Source organism: Chaetura pelagica, unplaced genomic scaffold (genome assembly GCF_000747805.2).
Source record: "Chaetura pelagica isolate M959 unplaced genomic scaffold, ChaPel_1.0 scaffold559, whole genome shotgun sequence".
Classification (NCBI taxonomy): domain Eukaryota; kingdom Metazoa; phylum Chordata; class Aves; order Apodiformes; family Apodidae; genus Chaetura; species Chaetura pelagica.
The window spans coordinates 459553-474890 of record NW_009970722.1 but is presented as its reverse complement, the minus strand read 5'-3'; the positions used below and the strand labels follow the sequence as shown (position 1 = coordinate 474890).

The 15338-nt window shown below is 39.8% G+C and overlaps 1 protein-coding gene across 1 annotated transcript in view; it reads left to right on the top strand.

Moving 5' to 3' along the window:
• ARHGEF28 (Rho guanine nucleotide exchange factor (GEF) 28) overlaps positions 1-15338 on the top strand; it is a 109160-nt gene that overhangs the window by 72958 nt on the left and 20864 nt on the right. Inside the window, exons 23-35 of the mRNA XM_010006381.1 lie at positions 151-401; positions 1302-1424; positions 1817-1934; positions 2805-3059; positions 3753-3829; positions 4524-4702; positions 5345-5439; positions 6321-6503; positions 8746-8877; positions 9421-9506; positions 13240-13278; positions 13368-13415; positions 15161-15331. Coding sequence (XP_010004683.1) covers positions 151-401; positions 1302-1424; positions 1817-1934; positions 2805-3059; positions 3753-3829; positions 4524-4702; positions 5345-5439; positions 6321-6503; positions 8746-8877; positions 9421-9506; positions 13240-13278; positions 13368-13415; positions 15161-15331 — 1757 coding nt within the window. The remainder of the gene's footprint in view (positions 1-150; positions 402-1301; positions 1425-1816; positions 1935-2804; positions 3060-3752; positions 3830-4523; positions 4703-5344; positions 5440-6320; positions 6504-8745; positions 8878-9420; positions 9507-13239; positions 13279-13367; positions 13416-15160; positions 15332-15338) is intronic.

Below are 15338 nucleotides of genomic sequence, written 5' to 3'. Positions count from 1 at the left end.
TCCTGCTGATACAGTCTATTAGGTTTGAGGCTCACACAAAACAAATTATTATGAATGTCTATTTGGAAATCTTTATTTATTTGAATCCTTAGCAGTTGTGCAAAATGTTCAGCTGATTACTATACTGTGCTGTATTCTTTTATACTGCAGAGCTGATGCAAACAGAAGTGCATCACATCCATACCCTCTTCATTATGTCTGAAATATTCAGGAAAGGGATGAAGGAAGAACTGCAGCTGGACCACAGCACAGTGGACAGAATATTCCCTTGCTTGGATGAGCTTCTGGAGATGCACAGGCAATTCTTCTGCAGAATGAAGGAGAGACGGCAAGAATCACGTGAAGCAGGGAACGAACGTAATTTTGTCATCAGCAGAATTGGAGACATCCTTGTGCAGCAGGTAGCCATATAATCCCTCTTAATTCTTTATGTGCTCAAGATTCCCAAATTAAGCAATTTATTGACTTTAAAACTTGCGTGGGCAGGAAGTGGGTTGTGGTTGCCTCATAAAATTCAAAGACTGTCCCCTCCAGATTATTGCAGAGTGAAACAGCAACAAGGTAAATTAATTACTGACAGGTAACTGTGGTGTACTTGGGATGAATTTCTTCCTACATGGAACAAGTGATGAGGAAGGTAATAAACTTGATCCTATTCTTAGCAGAAGGCTGCTGCCGTCGTACCATAGACTGCAAAAAACGGAAGAAATGGATTTACTTTTTTGACAGCTCAGCAGAGGTGTGAAGAATTGACTGATGATGGAAAAGAAACAACCAGTTAATTTCTTGTTGCATTCTGTCATGGTGCATCTTGAGTTGCTGCTCACTAAAGAAGGGGTGATCATGGCATATTGATGCTGGTCATTGAACAGCTAACTGCTTGATGGTGACATTTAAGTTCCTTGCAATGAGGAGAGTGCATTTTTTCACCTTCAGTCAGTCAGTTGTCACTCTGCTGACATGAAGAAGATGAACTGTTATCTTATAGGCAGTGTGGAGATCAGACAAATACAAGTAAACCTCAAGGGGATTGTGTTTGCAAAGAGGTGAAGGGAATATTGTTATAATAATTGTTCTAGCTGATATTGGCAGGTAGTGGAGGTCACGTGTGCTCTCTCCAGCTTACATTTCTCTTCTTTCTCCTAGCCTGTTTTCATCCTGTAGTGACAGGCCCTGATAGTGAAATTCAGAGAACTTGATAAACAAATAGCATAAAATTTCAGTATTTGTACGTTAATTAAAAATATACACTTTCCTGTTAGGTGCAATGTTGAGCACAATCCACTTATTACTTTCTACAGTTTTCAGAGGAAAATGCAACTAAAATGAAGGAAATATACGGGCAATTTTGCAGCCATCAGAAAGAAGCTGTTAATCTCTTCAAAGAGTTGCAACAAAACAAGAAGTTCCAGAATTTTATTAAAGTAAGTTTATGTGGAAATGTGATCACTATTGACAAAATGCTCAGGGAAAAGATATGTAGCTTTTACTTAGATTTAGGATTGAAATTATATTCATTAAGTCACTTCTAATAGCTAACAAAAATGGCAATTATTTTTCCCTCTTTACTACTGAGCTGATAAATTGTATTTTTCTTTCAAGTTTTAGAAACCTTTGGCATCCAGTATGTATTACACACATGTTCTTGTTACAGTACACCTCATCCCTCAGGGCAGCAACTGTTCCTTGGGGATGCTTCAGATAGCCCAGCATTTTGGTTTAGGTTATTTTAATGCATTTGGATCATATTTCTTATTAGTCAGTTGGGGGTTTAATATGCATTTGCTACTTATAGTATATATTTGTATCTATGCAGCTGAGAAATAGTAACCTATTGGCACGGCGCCGTGGAATTCCGGAGTGTATTTTGCTTGTCACCCAGCGAATCACCAAATACCCTGTTCTGGTTGAAAGGATATTGCAATACTCAAAAGGTGAGTAAAAGCTGAAGTGTTGCTTCATGTCCAGAATCTTAGTATGTTTCTAATGTAAGGAATATGCACTACTACAGTATAACAAAAGAGAAAATTCACTGCTTTGTAGAGAACCAGGACAACATAAAAAAGTACTGTTAAAGCAGATGTCACCTAAACAAGGTGTCTAGTGTGTGTAGTCTTTGTCAAGGCCAGACTGTGAAGATTTCCAGTATTCCAGCTGGGTAAGCCATAGAAGTCCAGAAAAGCATACTTGTTTTAAGAAACGATCTTGAATAGAGACGGTGAACTACTTCAGACATGCATCTGCACCTTCTTTGAAATTAAATCTGGTGGAGTCTCTTGTAAGTAAGGCTAAACAAACATTTCATAAATTGCTTTCCAGTTTTTCAAACAAAGTTTGAATGACCTCTAGAATTTCGTAGAACCTTTTAGAAATATTAATATATTACAGATAGTGCCCCACAAATGAGCAATAAGTGTTGTAGAAAGCTGCATATCCAAATGTAAAACCTCTGTGCTTGCAATCCTCTTTCAGGGTGTTTTTTCACTTAGTCAGAAGAGTAATTTGACTTACTTAGCCAGTAACTTTTAAAATGTGCTAATAGCTTATAAATATGTCAGAAACTATTCAATGTGTTTTTTTGCCTAAAGAGTAAATCTGAGGATTGTGTCATCTTTTAACAGGCAAGTAAAACAAAGATAGATGCCTCTAATATTTCTAGTAAACTGATTGCCAGTTTCAACTTAAAATGACATATTTATCAATTTAAGATTTGCATCCTGTTATTGTTGCCAGGAAGTAAGGACTAATATCTTCTCTTGAATATGCTAACTACTGACATGTTGTTTATTTTTTACTTCATACAGAAGGAACAGAAGAACATGAAGACCTGTGCAAAGCTCTTTGTCTAGTTAAGGACATGATTGCAGCAGTAGATTTGAAAGTGAATGAGTATGAGAAAAAGCAAAAGCTGTTGGAAATTCTCAGTAGAACTGAAAACAAAACATACACAAAACTGAAAAATGGCCATGTTTTCAGGAAGCAAGACTTGGTGCGGAAAGAGAGGATTCTTCTGCATGAAGGCTTAGTGTACTGGAAGACAGCAACTGGTCGTTTCAAAGGTATTCTGTCTGAGCAGTTAAGTCCTTTAACCCTTTATTTGCAAATAACATATGAAGATTGTTTGGTTTAAGAATTAAGATACTTTATCACTTATGTGCTGTTCTCCTGTGGTACTGGAACATACTCAGAAAAAAAAATCTGTAGGCACATTTGGCTAGAGTCTGATTTGTATGTGCAAGCCCAGAATTTGATTTTTTGTGTTAATCAAATGTAGAGGTTGGGTTTTTTTGAAGCTTACTGGTACTTTCTGTGCAACCTCATAAAGCTATTTTTTATATTATTTAATAAATACTTTTACCAGTGTAATACTGTGCTGTCAGTGTATGTTACAGCATAGGCAAAACAAAACTTATGTGGGTTAGTCTTTGCAAGGCTGCCTATGAGTAGCTTGGTGAAGCTGTGCTATCATTGAAGTGAGGGTTTCTTTTTCCCCTGGGCCAGTGCCTCAGCATGGTGCTGCAGAATGGTAGGCAGCAGAAAGTGTGGTCTTTCCTGGGTCATACAAAGTTATGGCATGCAGTTGCTTCATGCAGAACATAGGCTAATCCAGATATTTCCTGTTTAGCTTACTGTAGGATTCTGTGGGATATTTATTTATCAAGGCTTCTCCCTTTTTGAAGATAAAAGACGAAATTAACTGTAATTGTAATAGCTTTAATTAAAAACCATTATTTCCCTTTTCTCATTTTAAGACACCTTAGCTCTGCTTCTGACTGATGTTCTACTGTTCTTACATGAAAAAGATCAAAAATACATCTTTGCAGCTGTTGTAAGTATATTATTAGATGTTTGAATATATACATTACACTTTTATTTGTATATTTCTCAAAAGTGATGTTATTTTCTGGGTTATTCTTCTTTAAAAAAATAAAAATCCTGGTAGTGTACTCAGAACAGTAATATGCAGTATATGGAAGATTGAGTTTATTTTTTCAAAATAAAATTATTTTTTAAGGAAGAAGGATGGTAATTAACAGAATTACATTTTTAGTGTCATGCCTTATCTGATTATAAAGGAATGAAGTAGAGCAGGCTCTTTCAATTATCTAAATAAGTTTAAACTTTGGGTTCTGTAAAACAAAGCAGAAGAATTACTGCAAATGTAATAGCAAACAAGTAAAATGTGTGAAAGGTCAAAGAGAGAAGTTCTCAAAGTATATGAACATGAACATTATATGAATACTGTGGCTCAGTATCATTGACCTTCTGAGTTTTACTTGCTAACACATAACCCGGTGCCTTACTTGTTTGGAAATACTGTAAGGTGTTTCTAAGAATAGTTTAAAAAGATGTCTGAATACTCAAAATTTGCAGCCTCTTACACTTGGCAAGAACATGTGTAGTCTTGAGTGCACCAGGCCTAGAACTAGTCCAATTAATTGAAAAACTGTGCTCTTCTAAAAGTGTGATGTATTAAAAGAGAGTAATTTATTATTTACAAGTGCTCTGTGTGTTTCCTCCAGGACCAGAAGCCTTCTGTTATCTCTCTTCAGAGGCTCATAGTAAGAGAAGTAGCCAACGAAGAAAGGGGGATGTTTCTGATTAGTGCTTCATCTGCAGGGCCTGAGATGTATGAAGTTCATACCAACTCTAAAGAGGAACGTAACAACTGGATGAGGCATATTCAAGATGCAGTGGAAAGGTAGAGGAAAAAGCTTTTGTTTTTCATCCTGTCAGTCCAAAGTAGAGAGGAGGTTGGTTGGATATTGTGGCAGTATGCTTGCTGTTCTGCATTGCACTGGATCCTTGCTATGAGGTTGTCTTTTAACTCTGAGTTCAGGCTTCACAGACTCCAAAACTCTACCATCACTTCTGCTGAACTTCCCATCTCCCTTCTGGTTTCCCACTAAATCAGCAGACCCATCCCACTCTCCATTAGATGTCCCTAGCAGCCCTTGTAAGCTTCCCTCACCTTTGCCTTTGGCACTGGATGCTTTCCAGAGTCCATGCAACCATTTTGGGGAAATCCCCAATCATGCCTGTTATTATGGTGTCAGCTCTTTAAGAATGGCAAGGAAAGCAATGCTCCTCGTGGGGCTTAAACTTATGCTTAGCACAGTTAATCCGCATGAATGCAGCCTTAACAGAATTAAAATATGTCCTTCTGTCTGGTTTGTCTCCAGTTACTGCTTTTTAAAGAAGCAGACAAGTGACATTCTTCTGGATTGTAGTAGAAGTTGGTGCTGATGTTGTTTTCCATTTCTTATGAATGCAACACTGTACTGAAGATGAATATAGGGTATGCAGATTTTTCTTTATCCACCTTTGCTTTTCATCTTTGAAGTTGTCCAGAGGAAGAAGAAGAAAGAAAAATGAATGAATCTGATGAGGACAGACATGTCACTGAAGCCAAAGCATCCAGAATTCAGAAATATCAAGGTATGATACCTTTCCTGACACCTTGAGAGCTCCTGCATCCTTAGAGTTCAGGGTGAATGAGTCATGTGCCTTTACTGGCTTGTGGGTTCAGAGTAGCTTGATAGGCAGAATCACAGCAGAGAAAGCTGAGGTGTTCTGATGGTTTAGTCTGAGATTATTGAAAAAGAAAAATTTTTAATTTATTTTTTTCGAAACACTTTATATTTTTGCTACATTACCATGAGTAAAAAAGAAAAAGGGATACTTTCAGAATAAACACTGATTTTCCCAGATTAGCATCAGGGCCAGGTAACTCCATGTTTGTGGAGATACCTCAAATCTTCAGCAATTTTGTGACTTTGTGCTTGTTTATGGCATTTCATCCTTTGCTATTATTATTTTTGTCTGAAAATGTAGCTGATGGAGAGAAATTATGCTTCTTTGTTTTTCTACACCTAACCTCCACATCTTTATACTGCTGTGAGGAGGAGAGAAATTTCAGCCATGTCCTTCCTGTACAGAGCCACAGGGAAGGGCATCCATCTGCTGGGAGCAGATGATGATCTTTGATGTTGAGGTACTGAACTAGTATACCTTCTGGCTGCCTGAGCCAAATGCTTTTCTGGCATTGATCATTGTGAATGCAACAGGAGGTAGTTGAGGGCCCCAGACCTAAGAATTTTTTATAAGTCCACCTCATCAGGGTAAGGCACTGGCCTGACCTTCTGCCAGGGTCTGTGCCAGACTTCATTAGAGCAAACAATGGCATGAATTTGGTTCCTGCCACTTAAAAAAGGCTAGCTTGAGTTAGCAATGTCTATGTGGCATATGGGTTAGAAGGGTGAATGAGGAACGTGCTTTGCCTGCAGGATCAAAATATAGTGTTCAATTTTGATTGACAGAATCATTGAGTAACCAGGATCAGCAGATCTGTAGTTATCTGGAAGAGAAGTTGTGTATCTATGCAGAACTGGGAGATATGAGTGGGTTTGCAGATGTTCATGTAGAACCTCGTCTCCTTATCAAACCTGATTCTGGAGAAACTCCACAGGCAGCTTCACTGCTGGCAGCAGCACTCAGAGAAGGTGAGTTTGCATGGGAAGAGTGGGCTGGTGGCTCTTTACGTGGGCAGATAATTCAAGGTAAAAAAGTGCAGCCATGTTGCATTGTGCTGCACTTCTGTAAGGTCTGAAGAACTGGCAGTGTCAAAACTTTGCATGTAAGAGACGTATTTCAGGTTTTTAACTGTCAGATGCAAGAGATGGCACCTGATAACTTGTAAGATAAGAAATACGTTCAGCGCATAATATCATATATAAGCAGGCAGGGAAATGGTGTTAGGTTGCACCTGAGGATTGTTTCTGTATTTGTCATCCTCCTAGTACAACCCTGTGAAGCAGATCACAGGATGCAGGATGACATTACATCTGCTCCCCAACATTCACTTACCTTGCTTGATTTGGTGATAGATCAAAATCTTGTAGGATCAAATACAGACCCAACTGCAGATGATCGCAGCAGATCAGTGATGCAATAGTAAATGCCATTTTATCTAAAATGAAAGCCTATACTTATACACCTTATTCTGCCCACTTCTAATTTTCACTCTCTGTCATGCTGATGTTGATGCTGATGATGTATTGGATTTCAGGACTCCTCAGGAAACTGTAAGGAATTTACAGTTGTTTCCTCTGTAGGCAATTTGTGGGGATCATTTTCCAGAACAGAAATACTAAGTCCCTGAGCTAACAGCAAACTATATAGGAATAAGGCATTGCTCACAGTAGGGAAGGATAGAATTAGAGAGTGCTTAAACAAATTGGATATACACAAATCCATCAGATGGGACGGGATGAATCCAAGGCTGCTCAGGGAGCTGGCCAGTGTCACTGTGGGGCTGCTTTCTATGATCCTTTAAAGGTCACAGTGATCAGGAAAGGTTCCTGATGACTTTGAGAAGGCAAGCATCACACCGTCTTCAAGAAGGAATATATAGGGAACTACAAAATAGTCAGCCTCGCTGCCATCTCTCAGGCAGTGATAGAGCAAATACTCTTGAAAGCCATTTACAAGAGCATGAAGAACAAGAAGGTAACTGGAAACAACCAGCATGGATTCATCAAGGACAAATTATGTCTGAGCAACCTAAGGGGTTTTATGATGAGAGGAGAGCAATGCATGTTTACCTTGATTTCTGCAAAGCCTTCAACACTGTCTGCAGTAGCTGTAGTATCCTTACAGCTGAATTGGTGAGATTTGGACTGCATAACTGAATGGAAAACCAGCTGGATTGCTGGGCTGATAGGATTGTGAGCACTGATAGGATGTCCAGCTAGCAACATGTTATTAGAGGATTCCCTTAAGGATGGATCCTGAGACTAATGCTGTTCAACGTATTTATTAATGAAGTTAACCAATGGGTTGAGTAAACTCTTAGCAAATTCATGGTCACAAAATGATGCAAAGTGATCAGTGTGCTAGAGAGACTTCTACAGATCGGGAAAATGGACTAAGACGAACCCTTAGAAGTTTGACAATACGAGAGCAAAGTCCTACATCTGAGCTGAGGTAGTGCCATGTGTTCGTACTGGACACTGACTAGATAGAAAATAGCTTTGCAGATATGGACCTAGGAGTTCTGCTTGACAGCAAGTTGACCATGAGACAGCAATTTGCCCTTGTGGCAGAGAGGGTCAACTGCCTCCCCAGCTGCTGCTTTAGAAGGAGAGTTGCCAGCAAGTTAAGGGAGGTAATCCTTCCTCTACTCACCCCTAGTGAGTTGTATAAGTGCTGTGAGCAATGCTGGGTTGTGCTGGACAAAAGAGACATTGACAATCTGGAGCAAATCCAGCAAAGGATGCCAAGATTACTAGGGGACATGATGTCTGAGGAAAGACTGAGACTGTTGATCTTTGAGAGAAGGTGGCTTGGTGGGATCTCATTGCTGTCCTCAGCTGCTTAATAGGGGGAAGCTAGAGAGAAGCCAGAGATTTTGTGGAGGAACGAGCTGATAGGACAAGAGACAAAAGGCACAAGTTGGAACATGGGCAATTCTAATTAAATAAAGGAAAAATTATATACCATAAGGACAGTCAAAAACACAGCCAAGAGAGGCTGTGAAATCTCCGTCTTTGAAGATGTTAAAAGCTTGCCTGTGCAAAGCTCTGAGCAACCCTATTTAGTTTGACCAACTTTGAGTAGGATGTTGGATAAGATGATCTCTGAAAAGTCTCTTCCAACCTAAATGATTCTATGATTCTGTCAGTGATTTCTGCTTTAAGGAGCTATTTAAGGGGCCTCTGTAGTTCTACATGTTTTCTTCTCTAGTTGAAAGTCTCCATGTTGCTGTAACAACATCACAAGTGAGCGAAACAGACCAATCACCAGAGGAAAGTATTGAAGAATTAAGTGTGAAACAGAGATTTAGTGCCAATGAACTCTTGGAATCTGTTCCTGGTGGTGAGTAAAATTCGATGATTTTACATATTCATAGAGCTAAAATAATTGATACTGGGTTGGTTTTTTTGGAAAGCTTTCTCAGTTCACGGCAGAATCAATAGAAAATAATGTAATAAAAGTTGTCTTTGGGCAAATGCTCACACAGTGATATAACTTCACTGAAGTAAGTGGACAATTTTAATTTATCAAAAGGCCTGAAAGCCAGGATTGACATTAATTTCAGCTATAAAGGGTAGCGTGAATTTCTTGCAACAAAGATGAAAATAAAGTCCTGTAAAAACATTGCTGTAGAGCATTTTTAGTTATATGATTTTACTTATCTCCAAACTTTTGTAAGTGAAATACTACTAATTTTTAAGGTGGGAAGACTGGATTGTTCCACCTGTGCCATCCTGGCTTCCAAACTTGTTTTTGTCTCAGCCTAGAATCCATTATGTAACATCAAATTACACGAATCTCTATTTTCAGCATTCTGTGAATGGCCATTAGAAAGTATCCCCTTTGTTTCTTTTTCTCATATTTTATTGGGGCTTTATTTGTTAGATGCAGAAATAAAAGAAGTTGAAGAATCATCTGAAGTCGATGTCAGTGTTGAGAAGGAAATGGCAGGTGCCAATCTAGAGGCTAAGGTATTGTAAACAATTTTTTCTTTCTGTGTTGCCTGTAGCACTCTGAGCACTGGGAATGTAAATGGTATTCAAAATTTTATGGGGTATATAAAGACTGTTTCAAAACACAAAGCATGAGATAGGCACATTTCACCCAAATCCAGATAATTCAGTGTAACAGAGGTCACTGCAACTAATAATGGAATTTTAAAGAGCAATCGTAAGCAATCCAAGTGCAGAACAACTTTCCTGCGGGGCTGGCAGATCAGTAATGGTATTCAAAATTTTATGGGGTATATAAAGACTGTTTCAAAACACAAAGCATGAGATAGGCACATTTCACCCAAATCCAGATAATTCAGTGTAACAGAGGTCACTGCAACTAATAATGGAATTTTAAAGAGCAATCGTAAGCAATCCAAGTGCAGAACAACTTTCCTGCGGGGCTGGCAGATCAGTGGGTTGTAAAAAAAGCCACAGTGTTCTTGTCCACCTGTCAGCTTGGTTCTCTGTTGTCATCATTCAATACATCCACCTCTGTGGAGCTGACAATAGAATTCCCTCTGCTCCCTTCTCCTAATCACAGGATGATGAAAGTTGCCTGCAATGACAGAGACCTCAACTAATGCAAGGAAGACTTATGCATTGGAAGAACTGGTCCATGAGAACAAGCACATAAAATAGGATGGATTGTTTTACACCAGCTTTTTTTCAGAATTTTGAATTAAAACAAAATGCAGCAGTTAGAGAAACTGCCTTTTTTTTTAAAGTCCTGTAACTGATAAGCAAGTCTGGGGAACAAGAAGAATCATAAGTCAGTTCTGGGCAAAATTAAGAGTGGCAAATTTAATGTAGTAGCAGAGTGTTAGAGTAAGAGCAGAATAATTACTGTGTGGAAATAAAGTGAACTATAATTGTTGAGTTCTTAGGTGGAGAAGCAGGACCATGAAAGGAATAATGGGGACAGACAAAATTAGAGGATACATGACTTGAAATGGAACACAAAGTTTTCTAGTAAAATGAGATACTTAGTGTTAGGATGCTGTTTTAGCATCAGATCTGAAAGAGGGCTTGTGTCCCTGAAACCTTGGTATTTTTTTTCCATAGCTATTTCTGAATGATTTCTGCTAATACACTAATCTCACTATAGCCTCACCTTGTGTTCAGCTCTAGGTCATCTTATTTGCCAGATTGCTGTGTTAGAAGGGAGTAGGAAGAAGAGTGTGTGTGGAAAAAATGGGATAAAAACAAAAGTCCAAGTGAGGGAAAACAGAAGCTAGCAGAGGGGAAATGAAGTAACCTAGTAGAGGGCTCAGTTCTAGCCCCTTAAAAATTCCAGTAGCTCCACATGAAAACGTTGCCATTGGGTATATAGAGAAGACAGAGCCAGACGTTTGTCAGAATTGCAAAGCAAAAGGATTGACATTCAAGGTTACAAGTTGCAGCAAGGGAAATCCTGGTGGTATATATGGAAAAAAAACCCCACACCACATGAGTAACCAAGCAGGAACAGGTTGTTTGGACAGACTGTGGGGTCTCCATCCTTGAGGTTTGTGGGATTTGTCTCGGCAGTGCCCTGAGCAACCTCATCTAACTTTGAAGATAGCCCTGCTTTGAGCTGTAGTTGGAATATGTGTCCACAGCAAGTTCTTCCACCCTGTTATTGTTCTGGGCTGGCCCTTGGGCAAGACTCTGTCACATCTTAACATGTCAGAATCAGACTTGCCAGGAGGTGGCAGAACGACCAAACAAAACGCTCAAGGCCAGGGCTTTCCAGGACGGAGGCTGTTCTGATGCCTGCCTTTGGTCTCTGGTTGTGCAGTCCTGAGTTTGTGGGATGGCAGCACTGAACTCAGGTCAGCTGGCCTGGGAAACCAAGGGCCAGACAGCCGAAGCAAAAGACCCTAGCTGAGGGGTTCGATGCTGACCAAGCATCAGAAGGAAGACCCTGTACAACACATGAGGTCCCAAGTAGTCAGCTGTGATGGAATGTCCTTATCTTGTCGCCCCTGCTTCTGCCTTGTAATCACACCTCTGAGGCAGGGAGCACACAGCCTGCCCTGCAGTCTGCCCATCCTCAGCTCCACTGCTGCTCATCTCTCTGACACAAGGTGCTGGGGAAGAGTGGCAGAGAGGTGACGATGGCTCACAGCACAGGTTGAAGAGCTGAACGTGTGGCTTCAGACTTAGCTGGAACTAGAGGGCTTGTGCTGAAGCTGTACCAGTGCAGTGGTGATACTGCTGTCACCCAAACTAGCTTGACTAAGCCTGCCTTGGGCTCATCCTCCAGCGCTCCAGTAGTCCTGCAGAGAGCAGACCACAGGCGCTTGGGCTGGCCACTTGCTAGTCTGTGGCTGTGCCAAAGCCAGTTAAACCTTTATTACCCCTGTACCCTTCCCTTTACTGTATTAAAAAGGGCTTAAAAAACTGAAAGAGACCTCACTCTTGTTCAGCATGTGAGCTCTTCTTTGTACACTCACTCTTCCTCACCTCATGCTGCTAGCATCTCCTCCTCTTCTCTTCTCTCTTACTCTTGGCCCAGCTCTTCCTCCTTGCTTGCTGCTTATATTGGCCGCCCAGCCAAGGGAAAGCAGAGCTCCATTGTGTCTGTCCTTGTGCTTTGCAGAGGCACCCATGTAAAATCCTCTGTTTCTCACAGCAGAGCTCAGGAGTTATATGGCTCCTGGGTGCAGTGAGAAGTGGAGAAGGAAGTGAGGATGTGGGGAGGGAAGGCAGTGAAATACTGGAGCTGATGAGAGAGAAAAGGGGAGGAAAAGCCACAGCTGGTGCTCCCTTCCCCACGACCCCCCCCCAGGTTTGTCTGTGTTGAGTTGTGTTTCAGGGCCTGGCCTTTTTCATCTTCAGTTATCACAGCTAAATGGAGCACCTGCTTTGCTTTCTGTAATGGAAAATGAGTCTCAGTAGAGAATTTAGGAGAATCAGAGAGAGAGAGCAAATATTCCCCAAGTCCTCCTCTGGAAAAAAAGAAAAGAGAAAACTCATACAGGAAGTCTTTTCAGCATAGCCTCAGAAGGGATTGTGTTTTATTTCTCCACTGTTTCACTTTATCTTTCTCAGAGGAGCTGTTCTTCATGCTGAAGGGGTTATGGGTGGCTTCACCCCATAAATTTAAAAAGCTTCTTAGGAAAAGAGAGCAGGGTGGAAAGTGTGAAGCAGCTGAGCCTTGCTGCAGTGGACAGTAGTAACTATGCTGATGCCTTTTGCAGGGTACAGTGGGCATGCAGCCTCTGCCCAGTGCCTCACAGCACATCTAAGGCATTTGCATTAACCCACTAATGCCGCTTCTGCTATAGGCTTGCTACATTAATATTTCTGTTTTTGAAAAGTGTTGTGCTGTTTCATCCTACTATAAGTAATCTAAAGCTACTATGCTGTATATACAGAAGTCTGGTTTCTGTATTTCAAAACCATCGCGTAAACAAAGAATGAATGGAAATGTCTTTTCTGTGTAGCATAAGTCACAAGAGGATTAAAATTGTGGATGAAATATTTTTGTTTTTACAGTTGTGCTTAGACTTTCCAGTGATTTCCACGGAAACTCCAGTGTTGATGAATTATTAGTCTTCATAGGTTATTGCTTCTGTCTTTTTTCACATGCCCACAAAAAGGTTTGACTCAGCACTGCATCTATTAGCAATACGAATGTCTCCACTAGTTTAAAATAAAGTAAAATAAAATATAATATGCAATTTTAAAGCAAAATACTTTTTAAAGCAACATGTGTTTATTTTAGGGAGGAAGTATGCATTTCCTAGGATCTACAGGTACAGAGGTGAGTTTATTTAAACCCCAGACAGAATGCAGTAATTATTTAGTTAATGGTGGTCAAATCTTTGAAAATCCTTCTCTTTTATTTTCTAGATTGTGCAAGCAATCCAGAACTTAACCCGTCTCTTGTACAGCATACAGGTGACTACTCCACTGCTAAGTTTGTAATTAGTCTTAATAATTTATTTATTAAGGTTTGTTTGCATCTTGCCCTACTTTTAGACATTGTGCCAGTGGATACTTATGTCTACTGACTTGCTATCACTATCAGTGATAGGTTTCTTTTAAGAACTGAAGAATGTTTGCTTGCTTGGAGATCAGTCTTCCCTCAAAAAAGGATATGTATACAATCCAAAAATCTAGGAGAAAGTAAAGTGATGGCTTTAAATGGAATTATGTTATTTCATGTACAGATTTTGGAATTTTTATTTTAAAATATTGAAAAAATTTAGAATTTTGTCTAGAATATTCTCCGGGCTACTAGTAAACAGTGCCTTTGCTGCTTAGGTAGTGAACTCAACCCCATTTAGGTATTGCAATCTCAATTATTGCAAGTATTCTGTAGGGCCTTAGTCTGAGGATTTTCCCTCTTTCATGTTAAGTTTGAATGTTTTCACTTGTTTTTTCTTATCTAGGTGCAGCTGTATAGTTTTGTTTAAAAATGTTTCATCTGAGTATGTTTAAATTTTGGACCCTCTTGACATTAGCATATTTCATAATAAAACTGGAAACTCTGGGCTTAGAAGTAAGTGGATTGAAGTAATGCAAAAGCCTACTAAAAAGCTTGTATTTCAGAGAAAAATTTTTAAAACCTGAAAAATGGGTAGCTGAACATTAGAGGGGCAGTAAAGACTGTGATCATGCCTTGCTAATTCAGACAACTGGCATTATAGGTGCAGAAAAACAAGCAGAGGTTCCAGTCCTTGCTTTGTTTACAGATCACTGGAACTGACCCCATACAGGAGGAAGAGCCAAGAAAAGTGGGAATTGCACATTGCATAAAGTTAAAAACCTTTTCTGGGGTGTATGGCATGGGGTAACAGGGCTGTGAGAGGTCTCTGGGACTGTCTACTGAAGTAGATGTTCATGTCAGCTCTTGAAGACTGGCTGTGCAGTAAGTGCCTCAGCAGATCTAGGGCTTCCTTGTTTCTTTCTTCTTAATTTATTATTATTTATTTTTTGTGCTATTGAAGGATGTCACAATCTTTAACGCAAAGTGTGTCACAACATCCTTGTGAAAGACAGAATATAGGGCTCTAAGTAGTAAAATAAACTAATTAAATACCCAAACTGAAATTATTACTGTAGTGCAGATTTCTGCCAGCGCAGATATCTCAGTCAGGTGCATGTGGCTGTGGCAGCAGGTGCCTTTGGGACTGATGTTAGTAGGACTGCACTGTTGCAAGTTAGTGAGGAGAGCTTTAGGGCTGAAGGTAGCTATGCTGGAAACAGTACAGTTTTATCTGGATAAGCCACATCTGTGTTAGGAGTACTTCACATGTAGCATTCCCAGTGTTTTAATGCCTCTTTAACAATGAAAAATATTTTTTCCTATGTGTCTTAACATCTTCTGACAGAACAGGACACCAGCTGTAATTGAAGTGCATATGCACATCTTTAACATAGACATATAGTAATACTAAGTGCAAATCAGTAGCCATGTTAAAAGTGCTTGAAATGGTTGGGTGCTTTCAGAAACAGCTCTTGATAAAAGCATGAACACAGAATTTTCTTCACTTGCGTGAGCAGTAACATCCCAAAAAGCATTAAGTGTGGCTATTATGGAAAGTTGAAGCATTTTTATATAATGCTTCCATGTAAAAAGTATAGGAATGGATTAGTGCTAATATTTAAACATGTGTGTCTGATTTTGTTGTGGTGTCTAGGCAGCATTAGCTATCCAGGACAGCCATAGGGAGCTCCATAGGCTACTCCTGCAAGAGAGTGAGAAGGCTGGTCGGGGCCACGGTTCTCGGCTAAACCTCCTTCTGGAACAAGAAAAATACCGGAATCTGGAAAAACAAAAGGTGGAGCTGGCCAACACACACAAACTGAAGCAGCAGT